Source organism: Geotrypetes seraphini, chromosome 12 (assembly GCF_902459505.1).
Source record: "Geotrypetes seraphini chromosome 12, aGeoSer1.1, whole genome shotgun sequence".
Taxonomy (NCBI): domain Eukaryota; kingdom Metazoa; phylum Chordata; class Amphibia; order Gymnophiona; family Dermophiidae; genus Geotrypetes; species Geotrypetes seraphini.
In genome coordinates, this window is record NC_047095.1 from 61,824,120 (window position 1) to 61,844,505 (window position 20,386).

Here is a 20,386-nt window from a genome sequence, read left to right on the forward strand (position 1 = left end):
CTTTATCACCGGACAGAACCTCCTTGACCTGTGGTGAACCTCTTAAATCCAGTAATGTTTCCCTAGAGAGGACTTCAATTCTAGTAGAAAGTAGTAACATAGTAACATAGTAGATGACGGCAGATAAAGACCCGAATGGTCCATCCAGTCTGCCCAACCTGATTCAGTTTAAATTTTTTTTTTTTTTCTTCTTAGCTATTTCTGGGCAAGAATCCAGAACTCCTATTATTTTTGAGTAGTGCATTGGGACCTGCAGAAGACTTGTGTCTGTAGCCTGTTTCAGTCTCCTCTCCCTGCTAGTCTCAGTTAGGGCGCAGATCTTTGACCAAAGGGCCGCTGCGTGAGTGGACTGATGGGCATGATGGTCCACTGGTCTGATTCAACAGCGGCAATTCTTATGTTCCGATCAAAATGAAATCAAATGCTGGCCCAGTATTATCTAGTCAGAAATAGATTACTCTAGAAGATGCTTGACAGACTGTTTGTCATATTGAACAAATGTAATAGCATAATTGTGTAAGTTTTCGTAAGATTCAGCGGTTAAGCTTTCTGAACATGAAGAAAAGATCATTGATCTTGATTCCCGCATACAAAAATCTGAATGTTTTAATCATGCTAATACAATCTGTAATAGCATCCCAAATGAGGAATAATTTGGTTGTTTCCTTGGCTTTTTTTTGTGTGTGGACAATTTCTCCCCCCCCCCCACACGCTTTTTTTTCTAAGCTGCTGTAGAGGTTTCTACTATGGCTCAGAGCGTTAAATGCTCCAACTCTGCTCCGATGCTCATAGAATTCCCATGAGCATCTGCACATTTAGCGTCCCGGACTGTAGTAGAAACCTCTACCATGGCTTAGAAAAAGGTGGTGGGAGGGGGGTGCAAATTGTCCACGCAAAAAAAAAAAAAAAAACCCCTTGGTTTTCATGCTCATGTAGAAAAATTGGAGAATCTTTTCTGAGCTAGAAACTTAAGACTTCTGAATCTTCCAGTTACTCGTGCTATTTAAAAATGTAATTGAAGGATATATTCCAGTATCTCCATGTTGAAATAATTCCTGTATTGAATATTTTTTATGTTTATAGCAGTTCAAGGGAAGTTAATGAGGAAGGTAATTTAGATCAAATGGCTTCACCAGGTATGTTGGATATTTCTCAGTTTTTAGAATCTTCTCAAGATATTATTGCAAAGAGTTACCTTATTGGTTACATTTTATATGTATTTAGATAGAAAAAAAAGCATATATTAAAGCTATGTTTTCCTAAGTAAAACATTCCTTTCTGTGGTCAGAAAATTTCTATATTTCCAGATGTAACTAGGCAGACTCAGTTGAGACATAGAGGCCCTGATTCTACAAAGTGCGTCCCGATTTTAGGCAGCTGTAGGCGTCCTACAGCTGTCTAATCAGCCAATTGGGATGCACATTTTTTAAAAAAATGCTCCCCAGGCAGACCGCCTATATTGAAGGTGCCTCTGGGAGCCTAGGGAGGCCGGCAAGACGCCTAAGCTCGCCTAAGGGCCTTAGGTGAACCTAGGCGGCCCTACGCATCTCCCTAGTAGAGACCAACAAAATGCTGGTCTACATTGTAAGTAGACGCGGCCGCTATACTTATTGCGGCAAGGGATCTCTCTGCCGCTATAAGTATAGCGGGCCGCGGCCGCCTGTCCAATCACTGGCAGGAGGGTGCCCAAACCCTTCTGCCAGAAGATGCCCCCCCCCCCGACAATATTGATCGCTAGCAGGAGGGTGCCCAATCCCTCCTGCCCGAAGACGCACCCTCCCCTGCGCTATCAGCCCCCAAACCTACACCCCACCAAACTAACCTTTTCTTTTGGCCAGACGGGTCTTGCCCGTCCAGCCGGCAGGCCCGCCTCGTCGAAATTAGGCGGGCCCGCCCCTTCTCGGCCCATCCCGCCGAAGCCTAAGGCCTGATTGGCTCAGGCTCTAGAAGCCAGGACCAATCACGGGTCCGCCCATCCCCAATAAGTTTAAGGCCTGATTGGCCCAGGCGCCTAGAGCCTGGGCCAATCAGGCCTTAGGCTTCGGCGGGATGGGCCGGGAAGGAGCAGGCCCGCCTCATTTCGACGAGGCAGGCCTGCCGGCTGGACGGGCAAGACCCGTCTGGCCAAAAGAAAAGGTTAGTTTGGTGGGGTGGAGGTTTGGGGGTTGTTAGCGCAGGGGGGGGGGGAGGGTGTGTAGGGGGTGCGTCTTCGGGCAGGAGAGATTGGGCACCCTCCTGCCAGCGATCGATATTGTCGGGGGGGGGGATCTTCTGGCAGGAGGGTTTGGGCACCCTCCTGCCAGATCGGTAGTGTCGGGGTGGGGAGGGGAGATCGGTAGTGTCGGGGGGGGCGGTCAGTAGTGTCGGGGGGGAGCATATTTCGGCATGAGGTTTTGGGCACCCTCCTGTCTGCAATCGGACAGGGGGCCACGGCCCACTATACTTATAGCGGCAGAGAGATCCCTTGCCGCGATAAGTGTAGTGGGCCGTATCTAATCTAACCCGATTCTCTAACCAGCGTCTGTAACATGGACGCCGGTTACAGAATCGGGGTTTAGTATAGGCCCGATTCTGAATAGGACACCTCTCCCGGGTGTCCTATACAGAATCAGGGCCAGAGAGTCTAGAACCTTCTAGAACTTTAGCTGAGGGAGCTACTTTCATTTTAAAATTTCCCTGCAAATGGCTGTGATGAACTTGTAGTGCATTTCAGAGATTCACTACCAAACGCTATTTTTCCAGGCTTCTTTTTGTGATATATTTCTTTTTACCTTTATTACCATGGACCCCTGATGAAGGTTGTCCGAAACACGGACCGTGTTGGGTCCCCTGTCTGGTAAAAGGTTTTTAGTTAAGATTTATTTGTCAAAATAAAATTTGCCTGCACCGTGTACAAGTCTGCAGTTTTGGTTTGTTTTCCCTGCAAATGGCTAGTCACATACGAAAACATGGAGTATATTTTCTTGGATCCCACTCATTTGGATTCTTTTTCTTCGTGATAAACCTGTTCCATAAAATAATGGTAGCTAATTATTGTCTAATGCTAGGATGCCAAATACTTTATTTAGATTGATACTGTAGCCTGTCCAATGTTGTCGATCGCAATTTGTTAATCTGACAGGTTCATGGTTAATTGGATGGTTTCCAATTTAAAAGCAAACTAGATGCACATCTCCTTATGAGAGGCATAGAGGGATATGGGTGAATAAAATTACGCCAGGTGTACACCTGGCTGGGCCTCCGCGTGTGCGGATCGCCGGACTTGATGGACCGAAGGTCTGATCCGGAGATGGTAGTTCTAATGTTCTTATGTTCCATAATGAGGACTTGTTAATGTGAATTTTTTTCCTTTTTTGTATTGTTATTTTTTTTTTCTTTAATTTCTTATTCTATCACCAATGTAATGGTATATATATAAAAAAAAGAATGCACCTGGGTATTTGTTTGGCTTTCTTGATTTGCATTCTCACTTCTTTGGGTGGATGCTGAAATCTTAAAAATGTCTGTGGTAGCTCCTCAAGAGTCTCTCTTTGAACAACTGGAACTAATATGATAGTACTGTGTTTTCATACATAAAACATGTCCACGTGTAAAATGCCCCCATATGCAGATTGCAAGCCTATGGAAAAATAAATTGATATAATGTACCCTTGTACCCGGTTTATTTTTCTAAGACATGCTGATTGGAAAACTAATGCATTTGTGTTTAAGGACTTTTCTTTAGCTTTTTTCAGTCATTATGGGCCAGATTCTATAAACAGCGCCTGACTCGGTAAGCACTTGGCAAAGCAGCGCATGTCAGTCAAAGTTAGGCGCAATTTGTAGAATCACGGAACAAGCTGCCCGAATCCCTATGTCACTGGCAGTGTTCAAGGCCCAGTTAAAAGCCCACCTCTTTGCAAGTGCTTTCGACTCCTCTCACTTCACCTATCTGCAACTCTATGTCATGTCTGTCAGTCCAAGTTAGATTGTAAGCTCTTCCGAGCAGGGACCGTCTATTAAATGTCAAAATGTACAGCACTTTCGGCGCTATATAAGTGATAAATAGTAGTAGTGCCGGTATATTAAGCCAAGGTTTTCTTGGCCTAATGTACTGACGCCTACCAGCGTCTAAGTCAATCTGTGCCCAAACTCTGAATCTAACCATGCTTACTTTTCGTGCAGGCACCTCGGGGCAGGCGCTTACTGTGAAGTGGTAGGCACCTACTGGCTGATTAAGAGCCTCTTTTTTTCAAGCCAAATAGTGAAGGCCTGCACGGTAAATGCGCCAAAGCCCAAAGGGGTTGAATGGGCTAAAGAGCATTTGCCGCACGGCACTTGCTACTGCAGCTTGATAAAAGAGGGCCTCATTTTAAAAAAAATCGTTGCTTTCAATTATCAGCACCAATTACATAGTAATATAGTAACATAGTAGATGACGGCAGATAAAGACCCGAATGGTCCATCCCAGTCTGCCCAATCTGATTCAATTTAAATTATTATTTTTTTTTTTCTTCTTAGCTATTTCTGGGCGAGAATCCAAAGCTTTACCCGGTACTGTGCTTGGGTTCCAACTGCCGAAATCTCTGTTAAGACTTACTCCAGCCCATCTACACCCTCCCAGCCCCTGAAGCCCTCCCCTGCCCATCCTCCACCAAACGGCCATACACAGACACAGACCGTGCAAGTCTGCCCAGTAACTGGCCTAGTTCAATATTTAATATTATTTTCTGATTCTAGATCCTCTGTGTTCATCCCACGCTTCTTTGAACTCAGTCACAGTTTTACTCTCCACCACCTCTCTCGGGAGCGCATTCCAGGCATCCACCACCCTCTCCGTAAAGTAGAATTTCCTAACATTGCCCCTGAATCTACCACCCCTCAACCTCAAATTATGTCCTCTGGTTTTACCATTTTCCTTTCTCTGGAAAAGATTTTGTTCTACGTTAATACCATTCAAGTATTTGAACGTCTGAATCAAATCTCCCCTGTCTCTCCGTTCCTCTAGTTGATCAAGTCGATCACTAGGCATTCTGATCTAGGTGCCTACAAGTAGGCGCTTTTTATAGAATCGGGGCCAATTAGAGCAGTGTTCTTCATCCACCAGTCCATGGACCAGTGCCGGTCCACAGAAATTTCCTGCCGGTCCTCAGGGCCAGCACGTGCACCAGGCCCAAAACAGTGTTCTTTAACCGCGATCGATGCAGTGTTATTTTGGAGCCAGCTGCCTCTTCCTAACTGATTCAGTGCACAAAGCCTCGGATAGTGGCTCCTACGGGCATCCTGCGCCTGAACTGGAAGCCTTCTCTCTGACGTTGCAACGTCAGAGGGAAGGCTTCCAGATGAGGCACGGGATGTGCAAGGTGCAATTAGTACTATTATGGGGGCGGGATCTGGGGTGGAGATTGGATAGAGATGGACGGGGGTCTGGCCCATGACTTAGCCCCGTGTTCCACGGACTGATGCCGGTGTAAAAAGGTTGAAAAACACTGAATTAAAGCACAAAACCTGCAAAAAGTTTAAAAAGAAAAAGCCTTAATGCATCTTTGTAAAAAAAAAAAAAAATACACCAATGCATACATATATACCCCCGGATTCTATAAAGGTGGCCCAACTAAATTATTTATTTTTAGTATTTATATAGCACTTATAGTCTAAGTGGTTTACATTCAGGTACTCAAGCATTTTTTCCTATCTGTCCTGGTGGGCTCAAGTTCTTTCTAATGTACCTGGGGCAATGGGGATTAAGTGACTTGCCCAGGGTCACATGGAGCAGTGTGGGTTTGAACCCACAACCTCAGGGTGCCAAGGCTGTAGCTTTAACCACTGCACCACTCTAGAAATCAAAATGTAGTAAAAGTGAGCCAAGTATAGGACAATCAAGCCATTGTGACATCACTGATGAGGTTGGCTCTTAGGCATTGGTGGAATGAGGCATTGTGATGTCATAATACCAGCTCTGGAGATCGGAGGCTGAAACTTTTCACACTATTTATTTAAATTTTCTATAGTGTTCTCACAGGAGAGCTCAGAATGGTTTACATTAATTTATTCAGGTACTCAAGCATTTTTCCCTGTCTATCCTGGTGGGCTCACAATCTATCTAATGTACCTGGGTCAATGGGGGGATTAAGTGACTTGCCCAGGGTCACAAGGAGCAGCGTGGGTTTGAACCAACAACTTCAGGGTGCTGAGGCTGTACCTCTAACCACTATGCCCCCACCCCCCCCCCAACTTCCCTTATACTCCTTCAAGAAGCCGATGTTCTCTAGATGCCTACCAGTTAATGCTTCCCTCCCCCACCCTCGCTTTTTTCTTTGTAGCCCAAAGTTTGTGAAACTCTTTACCATTAACAATCTGTTTGCTCCTCTCTTTTACTCCTTTTAAGAAAGCCCAGAAATCCTAATTTTTCAAACACGCTTTCATTTGTTCTCAATGCTGGAGCACTATGTGTGGTGGGGGTGTTCTGGGAGGGAACTCACAGCGTCTCCATTAGGGGTTTCATTTTTTTAATTTTTAAATCATTTGTATGCGTGATTTCTTGGATATGTTTGGTTCTGTCCTATTAAATATGGCATTCTTTTGCATGCTATTCCTAGTCCCTGTAAAAACGATATAGAAAGTTCCTTAATAAACAATACCTAAAAAGTTAATTTGCTGCAAAGTTTAGATTTGATAAAATGTGGTCTTTTCATATCTTAGACTGGCCATTAAAATTGTCACTATGGTCACTAAGCCAAGTTAATTTATTTAAGTTACTGTACTTCTTTCTGTTCAATTTTTTAAAGCACTAGAGGAAACTTAAGCAACTCACTGCTGGACAGAATGGCTCTATCTCAGGAATGGTACAGTAGGGACAGCTTCACTGTTAATTTAAAATGCTAGAATTAATTTGGCAGTCTAACTGGAAAAAAAATGGTAATATGCTGCATACTTTACATATCACAAACCAATGAACCTAAGTCTTCCCTATTTCTCCGTTCTTAAATCCTTCAGGGATAGGCCCTGCCTCTTGGGAGTAAGACAGAACAGCGACATCTCAAAAAGTCTTCAAGCTAAGAACCCCTCCCTTCCGCTTTGCTGGTCTCTGATGGGGAAAGACGGCATCAGTTCAACTTGTAGCAGATTGAGGTACTCAATGTCTTTAAGTTTCAAGTTTATTTAAAAAATTTTTATACCGCTCAATTAAAATAGACTGTGTAATAAATTAGACAAAACGAATAGTGTTTATTTGTTTTGGAGATGGAACTACAAGAAGGTTTTGTGTTATGGAGCGAAGCGTTTTAGATGGGCAATGTGGAATTAATAGGTTATTAATGAAATCCGGTTGGTTACTTTGTCGTATTTTGAATGTGAGTCGTATAATTTTGTAGCTAACCCTATGTTCCACAGGCAACCAGTATGCTTTGAGTAGTAGGTATGACTCAACTGAAAAATTCCTATCTTTGATCATAGAAGAAGACACCTTTTCCTCTACCATGGTTTTATTCCTAGAATTCTGCATAAATACTTTGAAAATTCTCCACACCTTACTTTAAAATCTGCATGCTTATGGAGGGAAATTCTATAAAAGGTGCCTAAAGATAGACACCCCTCATAGTTGAAAAAAGTAAAAATTAATTGGATGATAAGCTCCTATCTTCATAGGCACGATTCTACATACAATGGGCACCTATCACTCAATTAATTTTGTAAATCTCTTAGGCACAACTGCCCAGATCTCCGCCAAGGTGGTCACCCATATTTGTGTGGAATGCATGCAAAGCCAAACCACAACAGCATTTCAATGAATATATGCCGCCTCAATCGCTACCTTAATCCAATGCCGTTCAAAGGACTTGAGAAGTAGCATCTCCTTTGCATGAACCTTGAAATATGATGAAAAGTTTATTGGATTTCCAGAAGGAATTTGCAATGTCTGAATTAAAGCAATTTCAAGCTCTGCAGAACACTGTGGCCAAGATTCTAGGCCAAGCACATAGATGGGACCATATTTCTCCACCACTTATCAGACTTCACTGGCTACCTATAGAGTATCATGTGACATTTAAGATACTTTCTTTAGCTTTTAGAGCATATCATACTGGCACCCCTGAGTTTAATTCTGTTATATCTTTTTTGAGATGTGGTGACCAGAATTGTACATGATACTCAAAGTGAGGTCACACCATGGAATGATACAGAGGCATTATAATATTTTTGTCTTATTTTCTAACCATATCCTAATAATTCCTAACATCCTGTTTGCTTTTTCGGCTGCCATCACACACTGGGCAGAAGATTTCCACACATTGCCTACGATGACACCTAGTTCTTTTTCTTGGGTGCTGATTTATAAGGCGGAACCTAGCATCACATAACTACAACTTGGATTATTCTTTCCAAAGTGTAACCCTTTGCATTTGTCCACATTAACCTCTCCCCCCTTTTACAAAACCGTAAAATGTTCTGCACTGTTACCGACGCTCATAGGAACTCTATGAGAGTCAGGAGCAGCGCAGAGCATCCAGCATGCCGGCCTGCACTAAAAACTGCTTTTGCGGTTTTGTAAAATGGGGGAGGGGTAAAATTCATTTGCCATTTAGATGTCAAGTGTCCCAATTTTCTAAGGTCCTCTTGCAGTGTCACTGTCTGCATGCATTTTAACAACTCTGAATAAGTTTGTGTCATATGCAGAATCTAATCACCTCACTCTTTGTTCCCATTTCCAGATCATTTATAAGTATATTAAATAGTACTGATCCCAGGATAGATTCTTGGGGCACTCCACTGTTGACCCTTCTACTCTTTGTTTTCTATCCATTAACCAGATCCTATCTCATTGCTTTTTTAAAAAAGTTTTCTTAGGAATCTCTCATGAGGGACTTTATTCAAAGCTTTCTGAAATCTAGATATACTACACCACCTGCTCGCCTTTAGCCACATGTTTATTCACGCCATCAAATAAATTAAGAAAATTGGTGAGGCAAAACTTCCCTTGGTTGAATCTATATTGACTCTGTTCCATTAAACCATCACTTGTCTATGTATTCAATAAGTTTATTCTTTATAATAGTTTCCAATATTTTGCCTGGCACTGACATCAGGCTTACCAGTTTGTAGGTTCCTGGAGCACCTAGCGTTACATTGGCCACCCTCCACTCTTCAGGTTGTGGATCATTAACAGCAGATCAACAATTTCACATTTAGTTCTCTCAGTAAACATCCAGTCCAGTGTTTAAAGATGGGTAACTAGAGTCCATGCAGAGGGATGGGTGTGTTACTGGCCATATTGTCGGCAGACTGGATGAATTTAGTGAGTCTTTAACTTGTTGATTTGGCTTGATATGTCTTTCAAGTTTACCAAGATATTTTTCAGTTCCTCCACATCATCGCTCTTGAAAGGTGCAAGTAGATCTCTTACATCCTCTTCCGTAAGGACCAAAGCAAAGAATTCATTCAGTCTTTCTGCTATGGACTTGTCCTCCCTGAGTGCCCTTTTTACTCCTTGATGATCCAAAAGTCCCATGGTTTCCCTCACAGGCTTTCTGCTTCCGATATACCTGAAAAAGTTATTAATATGAGTTTTTGCATCTGTGGCAAGTTTTTCTTCGTATTCTCTTTTAGCCTTCTTTATCAATGCTTTGCATCTAACTTGCCAATGCTCATGTTATGTCTTGTTTTCTTCCTTCAGATCCTTTTTTCCTTTATTTGAAAGATGTTCTTTTAGCTCTAATAGCTTCTTTCACTTCGCCCTTTAACCATGCTGGCTGTCATTTGCTCTTCTTTCCATCTTTTGTGATAATGTGGAATACAACTGGTCTGGGCTTCTAATATGGTATTTTTAAACAATGCCCATGCCTGATTTGCAACTGCACCTTTTAGCTTATTTTTAACCATTTTTCTCATTTTATCTTAGTTACCCTTTTGAAAATTATATGCTTCTACAGTAAATTTCCATAGTGACTTCCATGTTATGATCATTGTTTCCTAATGGGCCCAACACCTCTTGTACTAAGTCCTGCATTTCACTAAAGACTAGATCTAAACTAGCTCCCACTTTTGTCAGTTCCTGGACCAGTTGCTCCAAAAATCAGTCACTTATTACGTCTAGGAATTTTACCTCCCTAGAACTCTATGATGGGACATTTACCCAGTCAATTATATTGTGGAACTGCTGGTGACATATTATGTTAGTGGAGAAAAAAATACCTCAAACCACACGTCTATTCTCTGACTGAGTGGACAATGTTCCTATCACTTGGTCAAAAAACTCTGGCCCTCTTTAACTAAGCTGATTACTGTGGTGACATGCGATAATTGCACCAAGCCCATTGGGAATTAACAGACTTTGGTGTAATGTAAAAGGGGGGGTCGGGGGGGTCTGATTTTAATCAATTTTTTTAAATATAGCAATAATTTCAGCAAAAACAAAAAGTGGCAAAAATTACCAGAACATACATCATCACCAATTCTCACAATACTAGGAATGAAAAATTAGGATTTTGAAACAGGAAGAACACCTTATCATTCAATAATCATGTATTCAAAATTGCACATAACTTCTACTCGTATAATTAGATGTCATCCAGTTTCTACAATCTTCTGGGTTCTCTCCAACAAATATCCCCTGGTAACACAGTGTCCCATTGATTGTCCTTTCTCCAGATTTCTGAGATGCCTATTAGATCTATTGCTTCATCTAGTGCTATATTCTCTATCTCTCCCAACTCATTTTTTAAGGCTTCTAACATTTGCATACAGACTTTTCAAAGTATGTTCTTTTTTTTTGAACCTTCAAGCTACTTTGAAGTTGACAGGGATAATTTGCAACCTTTACTTTGCTCTCCACTTAAACACTCCTAGCTTTCTTTCACCTTTGTTGAAGCCTCTCTTTGCTCCAAACCATGCACTCCTAAATGACTGTTAGCTCTCCACCATCACCACCACCACCACCACCATTTAGTTTAAAAGCTGCTTTATCTCATTTTTAAATGTTAGTGCCAGTAGCTTGGTTCCATCCTTTCAGAACAGGCTCCCCCTTTTCCAGAATGTTGCCAGTTTCTGACAAATCTAAATCTCTCATCCCTGTACCATTGTCTCAGCCATCACTGAGACTTTGGAGTCCTGCCTGCATCATGGGTTCTGTGCACGGTAGGGTTAGCATTTCTTAAAATGCTACCCTGAAGGATTTGGATTTCAACCTCCTACCTAAGAGCATAAATTTGGCTTCTCCCACATTTTGATAAGTTATTGGTACCCACAAGTAACAAAACAGCTGGCTCCTCTCCAGCACTGACTAAAATACTGTCTAGGTGGTGCGTGAGGTCTGCCACCTTTGTACCAGGTAGGTAAGTGACTAAGGGATCCTTACAGCCACCAAACATAAAGCTATCAACATGCCTAATGATCGAATCACCAGCTACCACAGCTATAAAACAGAGGGGGAAAAGGTGAGAATGGGAAGAGGAAAGGAATGGAGGGGAAGGGAAGAGATAGCATGTGAGGAGATGAGGGAGGTACAAGGGATCGAAGTTTGAGGACATGAGTGCATAGAGAGAAGGGAGCCATTCATTCTTGTTCTCAAACTCTCACCCCAATGCTGCCTGCATGTTGGCACGGGGTAGGGTTACCAGACGTCTGGGTTTATCCGGACATGTCCGGGGATCCAGACGGCTTTTCAAAACCCAACACTTTGTCCGGATTTTGAAAAGCTGCGTCGGGCAGGGAGAAATTCCGCGCATGCGCGGCTGTCACGTGACGGGCGCACATGCGCGGACTTCCTCCCTGCCTGACAAGAGCGGGGGTGGGACTAGGGCAGGCTTGGGGGTGGGATTAGGGCAGGGGTGGGCGGGACTAGGCGGGGCTAGGGGGTCTGAATTTTCCAAAAGGAAAATCTGGCAACCCTAGTATGCCAGATGGCAACCCTAGTGGCATTATGGCAACCCTAGTCCCATTTGCCAGGACTGATCTAACAAGGTAAGGAAACTAAATTACACATGGGGTCAAGATTCAGTCGATAGCTGTGAGAATTTTGCTGACTGTTGCTGGAATTATTCCTGGATATTTGGTGCAGGGCCATCTCCAGGCTTCAGCATTGAGTACCTGATTTATGCGGTGCTGGCTAACGCATGGCCAGTTAAGTCAATATTTAGAACTTAACCGGCCATGGGTAGATGTATAAAGATAAGACTGTGTTTTATGAATATCCAAATTAGTTAGCTTTTAATGTATGCGCTAACTACTAATTTTCAGCACTGATAACCAGTTAAATGCCACTGAAAATTAGTGGATATCCCTGAAGCAGCTTTTTCTGGATTCAATCGACCTGTATGACCTCCCTTTTATCACGCTGCGGTGGTAAAACCTCTAACGCTCATGGGAATTCTATGAGCGTTGCAGCTTTTACCGCCACGGCCGGCGATAAAAAATCCTAATGTGACATGATAAAAGGGGCCTATGTTTATTTAATTCATTAGTGTCTCCTTTAAATTAAAATACGAGAATGCCCTGTCTTGCATTTGGGAAGACCACAAACAAAACTGCACAATTTTAGTTTTGCATATTAATTTAAAAGATGTCTAAAAAGTTGTCATTTATACCTATTCAATTTTGATCACAAATTTGATCACAAATTAACATATTATTTTCTTCAGTAAAGGCCCAGGGCTGAGACAACACCATAAAACAGTATTTTCAACACTCCATTACTGTACTGAAAATCTTGAAATAAGAATTTGAAAACATCCTAAAACCTACAGGTAATAATAATATACACCGTGACACTCATTTTAATTTTACTTACAATAAAACAATGAGTCTCTTGCAAGCAAGGATAATTATTTTATACTTGGGGAGGAATGCGATTTTTCAAAAACTTTTTAGCGCACGCAGGAAATTACTGCCCGCTACGCTTCTAGAACTAACACCAGCTCAATGCTGGCATTAAGATCTAGCGCGCGCAGAAATGTCACGTGTGCTATTCCACACGTTAAAGCCCTAACGCGGCTTAGTAAAAGGAGCCCTAAAACAAAAAGAAACTGCAGACGAGCATACAAGATGCAGGCTATGTTTATTATTGCGGTTAATGTCACCACCTTTTTACAAACCAGGGGACCCAACATAGTCCATGTTTTGGTTAACACGCCTTCATCAGGGGTCCCTAATTTGTAAGGTATCAAATTAAACCGCAAACGGAAATAAACATAAGCCTGTATAGTCCAAAAATAGTCGCTGACCAAAGGTCTCTGTGTGAACTTGCATTATTAAGCAAGAAAACAACAATGGCAAAAGATTTTTTTTTTTTAAAGGGTTTAAAAGCTGCTCATAACTTTTCATAGAGCCTAGGGAAATTCTTTAGAATTACTCAAAGTAGAATTTGGACAGAATTCCCCACCTGAGCTGCTGCACTGAGATCTATACCGATCACAGCAACAGAAGGAGGAAAGCAGCTCCAGAGTGGGCTGCATCTTCCTCCTGGATCTGACTACACATTTGAGCTGTGCAGGACACCAGGCAAGCCATATTTTGAATCAGCAGTCTGATCGGATGGCCTAATGTGCAGTTACTTTCCTACTCCTCTTTTTGTCTGGTGATCAGATCAGCATGCATGGGTGGGGGGAGGGATAGAAGACTATAGAAAGAAAGAAGGCTGGGGTTATGTGCTGGGAGAAGAGAAAAGAAAGCTGTGCCTTGGAGTTGAGGGGATGGAAGAACATGAGGGGCTAGGGGAGGGGATGGTTAAGAGTGCTAGAGCTCTGTGCTTGAGGTTCAAGCAATATATGGGGTGGGGGGGTCTTGGGGAAAGAAAAGCCACTGCATTATATTTTTACTGTATTAATTGACCAAATGAAAGAGTTCTTGAATAGGGTGGGGGGGGGAATGTTTTGTAGTATTTCTTTGAACGATTATAAGTGCTGTCTTGAAGTCAATTGTACGTATAATTCAATGCACTGTTTTTGTATGGAAAATTAATAAAGATTTATTAAAAAAAAAAAAGTGCTGGTAGTCAAATGCAAGGGCTGGGGTGATCACTGAGGAACTTGTCCTACAATAGCCAGGTCCCTTGCAACTCACCACAGAAAAGGCAAAATTGGTGTTAAGAATCTGGGCTTTTTCATGGAGTGTGCTGTTGCTAAGTGGACTCAAGCCTGAAGAGGGAAAAAGCTGGAGGTGGAGGTATCAGTCGCAGGGCACAAAGGAGCAAGGCCTTATGATGAGGGAGTTTTGCACAAACACCCCCCACCCTCACCACCACCACCACCACACATAACTTTTATAACATTGTGCTCTATTATAAGCAAACAATAAAGCATTAATTATCATGTTTTTCTACTAATTTTGACATAGGATATGTCACTGATATTCCCAATATCACTGCAAATGAATCCTAGTGGATATTTTTCTGAAATAAAGGCCTTAATCTCTCAACATGCAAAAAGCAGGCCGTCCATGTTAGCTCCCACGTGCCCTTCAAGTTTTATTAGGATTTTATATACCGCCTATCAAGGTTATCTAAGCGGTTTTTACAATAAGGGACAGATAGGGAAAATGCTTGAGTACCTGATTGTAAAACCACTTAGAAAACCTTGATAGGCGGTATATAAAATCCTAATAAACTTAAAAAAAAAAAACCTCTTCACCTGACTCCTCAAGACAAGCTAGCATTCAGACCGTTACTCCCAAACCACTGTATTCTTAATAGATGTTCAACCGACTCTCTCCCTGTGCATGCTTCTGACTTCATGCGTCTCCCTGTGCACGCGTCAGGCTCCAAGGGTCTACGAATCCAGAACAACTGAACTAGACGCATCTCACAGTACACTATTGCCTTAGTCTTCTGTTCCTTGTTGCTAATTGTTATAGATCTTGTTGCTAACTGTTATACATGTTACCAAGTAACCCGTTCTAGGCTCCTTGGGGAGGACGGGATATAAATCGAATTTAAATAAATAAGCTATAGAATTTGGATATAACGTTAGTATTTTAACCGCATTCTTCTAAAGTGAGAGCCCGATGCAGGCTAGGCAGCTTTTCAGATCTGTTTCTTTGATCCTACAGGGTAGTTTAATGGTAGCTTAGTAAAGAATCTATTTACCAGAGAACATAGGTTTAGTAATATGTATCCGTACTAAAAGGTCAATAGAGGTAAAATGGACGATGAGGCAGAAATGAAGTAACAAGAGATAAAAGCAGTGCACAGAGGCCTTTTAAAGAACAGAAAAGGTTTCAAAGCAAACATATGCTCTGTTGTTATGTTGGATGTTATATTCTTTACACAGAGGGCACTGCTACAAAAAGTACTTTCAGAAACCAGGGGGGTCAATATTCAAAGCTAGTTATGAGGTAGCTGCAGCTGTTTCCTCGGTAACTAGGTCTCACCGGGCCTAGTCAGTGATATTCAGCAGTATTATTTGGATAATCCTGCTGAATTGGATATTTCACTGCCTCAGCACTATTCAGGCGGTGCCGGATCAGTCCAGTGGCAGAGCTAAGGCAATGTCAGAAGTTACCTGGGTATCAAATATTAAACAAAATGGCTGTCCTAAGTTATCCAGATAGCTATTTGTGTACTGACATTGAATAATTTCCTGCAGCTTCCGAATGCTCAGCTATTCTGTGCTCAACACTGAATATCTGACTGTAAAAAAACAGTGCCCACTACTTAAATATTAACCCCTGGTTACTTGTATTCATGCTTATTTACCAACTTTACAAGACAAAATATCAGGATTTCGCTCTTTCCATTGGGGTTTTATTTTTGGGAAAAGATAGCACTTAATCTGCCCTTATGATGCAAGAAGGTGCCGTAGGAAGAATATTTAAGAACATACCCGTAATTTTGTCTCGTACAAGCTTGCAGGATTCTATTTCGCCGATGCTCCCAAAGAGACTCCTGAACTCCTCTTGAGTCATATTCTGGGGCAAATAGTTGACTATGAGGTTGGTTTTGCTGTCATCAGTGGCAGCCCCTGTCTGCATAGGTGACGGACAGTTTCTACTGTTGCTGGAGGGTCCATTGCTTGTATTAGACGTTGGGCCATTTGACACCTGAGGTTCCATGGTGCTAATTATCTGCAAAGAAATAAAACATAATTATGCCGTGTGTGTTTTTAACAGATTAAGTGAAAGCACTTCTGAATTATTCTATCGACAACTGTCCAACAATAACTTCTCTGCAACCAAATCCTCTGCTTCTACAACAATAGGCTATGACAGTACACTCTCAGTTAACCGGCACCCATGGGGATTGGTAGATGCCGGATAACTGTAGTTTCTGGTTGCTTGAGAGTTACTATTAAAAATAGGCCTAACTAATATTATACCCCATGTCTTGTTAAAATGTTTATTTTATTTTTATTTTTCCTCTAACTCTACTTTTCACTTCTCTATTACCCTCCAGGTACTTTAGTTAGATTGTGAGCCTTCGGGACAGTAAGGGAATTTTTCAAGTACCTTTCTTATTTCTAATCTTAATGTATATTTTCTGTAAACCGCTTAGAACCTAACGGATGTAGCGGTATATAAGAAATAAATTACATTACATTACATTACATATATGCCATACCATAAACTGTTCCAGACAAGTACCCAATATGTGGTAGGCAAAGCGTGGGTGTACTTAGTGTAGCGTGCCAAGTTTACCCTTGAATTTCTTTTTTTTTTTTTAATTTAAATATAACAATTATAATACATACAGTATTCTATAGCAATATGAGTCCACATCAAGGAAAAGAAAGAGGTCATTCTTGAACATATATAACCAACAAATAAAAGGAAAAAAAAAAAAGCCTGTATATCTCTATTTTAAGTTTTAGTTTGAACACCCGTTTCCCTCTCTATCAGGAATCTTTCCAACTGATCAGGTTCAAAAAAAGCATATGACATATTTGAATAAGTAATCATACATTTAGCAGGAAATTTTAAGAAAAAAGTTGCTCCCGATGATAATACACGAGATTTGTATTGAAGAAATTGTTTCCGCCTAAACTGGGTAGCTCTACAACCGTCTGGAAACATTTGCAGTTTCTGCCCACAAAAGAGGAAATCTTTTTTCAAGAAATAATTTTTTCACCTTTAAATTTCTGACAGAAACTGATTTTATTTTCATTTTTATTTAAAGTATTACAGTATTTCTTGTATTTTTTTTTATGGTTGCTTGAATTCCAGTTAACAGAGAGTCTATTGTACTTGCCCTGTGCTAGCCAAAAAACTACCGCCTGGTCAAGAGGAGGCGGTAGTGGCTAGCGTGGACGGCAAATTACCACGCGCTATTACATGCGTTAAACTGCTAACGCGGCTTCATAAAAGGAGCCCTTAGTAGATAGAGACAGGTTGTTCACCCTCTCCAAGGTAGAGAGAACGAGAGGGCACTCTCTAAAGTTAAAAGGGGATAGATTCCGTACAAACGTAAGGAAGTTCTTTTTCACCCAGAGAGTGGTGGAAAACTGGAACGCTCTTCCGGAGGCTGTTATAGGGGGAAACACCCTCCAGGGATTCAAGACAAATTTAGACAAGTTCCTGCTGAACCAGAACATACGCAGGTAAGGCTAGACTCAGTTAGGGCACTGGTCTTTGACCTAAGGGCCGCCGCGGGAGCGAACTGTTGGGCACAATAAACCACTGGTCTGACCCAGAAGCGGGAATTCTTATGTTCTTATGTAAACATCTCCATTATTAGCACATGGTAAGCTCAACATGCACCAAACTTTTTATTCCTATGCACTGACCCTCAAAATCAGAGGTTTTCAACCCAGTACTAAGAGCACACCCAGCCAGTTAGGGTTTTCAGGATAGCCCCACTGAATTCTGAAAACCAAGACTGACTAGAAGTACCCCAAGAACAAGGTTGAAAATCCCTAATTGTATAAATATTATGCATGGTAATATGCACAATTAGAAACATAGAAACACGATGGCAGATAAAGGCACACACGTTATAGACTATTATCTGTTATGCCCAAGGAGCTGCAGTTAGTGTGAGCATTTACACCTGCCATGGACATGGCATAAGTAGTCAAGCCTAAATGCTGACTTATGCTAGTATTATATAAAGGCAATTGCGCGTTTTATAATCGCTGTTATGGAATTTGTGCTTCGTGCCCAAAATTTAGGTGGGGAACTTTAGGCAACTTTCTTGAACTGACCCCTTAGGGGGGAATTCATCAACGGGCAATAAACAATTTAGGCCACACTAATCCATTATATTCCAATGGGCAGTGCGGGGGGGGGGGGGGAACTATCCTGCGCAATATCTTCATTGGGGCTGCCAGCACCTCTCCTCGTCTTCGCCCCCCCCTTGTATCTCTTTGAATGCGCTAACCGTGTTAGCATGCGCTAAACACTAAGACCCCCCCCTTAGGCAGTAGGGTAGCAAAGGAAGTTGGCACCTGGGGCAGGGGCGCCCAGCATCTCTGCACCGTGTGCTCCCCACTCTTCCTCGCTGCTTGAGTGCCCCCCCACCCCCGCATAACTCTTGAAAAGTTTGCTGGCACGAGCAGCATCTTCCGCTTGCTGCTCTCACTGGCCTTGGCTCCCTTCCCTTGCTACACCACTGCCTAAGGGGGTCTTAGGGGCCCTTTTACTAAGGGCACTAACCGATTTGGCGCGTGCAAACTAACTTAGTTTGCGCTAAAGATTAACAAGCACTAAATGCTAGCGAGCCCATTATATTCTATGGGCGCCTTAGCGTTTAGTGCGCGCTAAATCGGTTAGTGCGCCTTAGTAAAAGGACCCCTTAGTGTTTAGCCCATGCTAACACGGTTATCTTATGCTAAATTGCTTAGTGCTCATTGATGACTTCCCCCTTTAATGTTAGATAAAACTGTCAAGAATGAGGAAGATTATTTTTTTAAATGTGTCATTTCATTAAATTAAGCCAACTACATATAGAAGTGATTCTGATTCAGTGTGCTTTGGCTCTGGGTGCACACTGCACAGAATTTGGAAATTTATCATCCATTATCCCCCTCTTTTACTAAGGTGCGCTATGCTTTTTAGCGTGCAATAAATATTAGCTTGCGATAAACACGCGTTAAATGCTAATCCGTGCATGTTATCCTATAGACGCGTTAGTGGTTAGCGCGCACGTTGATTTAGCGCATGCTAAATCAGCGCTAAAACGCTTAACGCACCTTTGTAAAAGAGGGCCTATGTGAACTCCTTAGTCAATATTTATTTTAAATGCCAGCCATGGCGTTTAAAGATATACATTACGTACCCTGATTTTCAGCATCAACCTTTGTCCGAAATAGCGATGCTTACAATCCAGATCTAGAGTTACAGTTTACATTTTATTTCAAATACCACTTAACTTCTAGTACTCACTACCAGAAAATGGTGTTCTAAAAAAAAAAAAGGTTTTCAACAGCTTCTTAAATCTTTTAAGAGAGCCCTCCATCCTCATCCTCCCTGAAGGAGCATTCCACAGAACAGGCATCAGATTGCAAAAATGCAGTGGATCTCATGAACGCCCACTGAGAAGGGCAGTGATGTTATTACCAGTTTAGTCCCACACTCAGATCTCAAGATACCAGTCAGACCGATCTGAGATCATTGATACTCAGTCCAATACCCCCTCTTTGCTGGCCTGTTTACCAGATAGGTTATATAGACGCCAGTGCTGAATGTCACCAATCCCTGGACAAAATCTGGCTCCGCCCACAGACCACCCAGATAGTGCTAGATTTCCAGGGGCATTATTCAGACAATGCCACTAAAAATCTGGGTATAGCCCTGGTGAGCGGGACTTATCCTGGTGATTGTGGTTCTTACTTGGGTAAGTCCTTTTCAGTATTGGATCTTTTATCATTGTGGTTAATTTTTAATATAATAATTTGGACATTTGTTCCATTATATAATTCTGTCTATGACTATAATCCGCTAAGATGTCTACCAAAAAGCAGTATTATAATCAATCAAGCAGCAGTTTATAATCCCATTTCAAAATACAGTGCATTCTCGCTATTCATGGCAGTTTGGTTTTCAAAACTCTTCGTGAACCATTCTGAGAAATGAAACAATGCATCTGTGGAGAAAATAGATGTTAGGCTCCAGCCATATATGTGGTTCTTCAAAACCGTGGGAAGCGAATAATCGATCCTATAGGAAAAACAGGGTTTCTTTTTGGAGTTACTGCTTGCAACTCCCTCCCTGGATGCTTGGTGGCCATTTTCAGAAGTGAAAGTGAAAGCAAATAAGGCCAATTTTTTTAATGTGCAAGTCTGTGAATACCCAAACACAATAGCATGAATGGCGAATAGCAGTCACAATTTACACACTCATGGATATGCAAATTCACGAATATTGGATGCACTGTAGAAGGTTTCCTTAAAAACAATATAGTATGGTTTTCTTTGGTAATGGAGTCCCAGATTTCAGGATTTGTTTGATTTTAAAGAGGTGGCAATGCTGTGCTGGTTCTTGCAAA

The 20,386-nt window shown here is 41.8% G+C and overlaps 1 protein-coding gene across 1 annotated transcript in view; it reads right to left on the minus strand.

Annotated features, from left to right (window-relative positions):
• The window catches only part of ELAVL4 (ELAV like RNA binding protein 4), a 282,994-nt gene that overhangs the window by 184,309 nt on the left and 78,299 nt on the right, over positions 1-20,386 (minus strand). Inside the window, exon 2 of the mRNA XM_033917154.1 lies at positions 15,792-16,032. Within this exon, the coding sequence (XP_033773045.1) occupies positions 15,792-16,032 (241 nt within the window). The remainder of the gene's footprint in view (positions 1-15,791; positions 16,033-20,386) is intronic.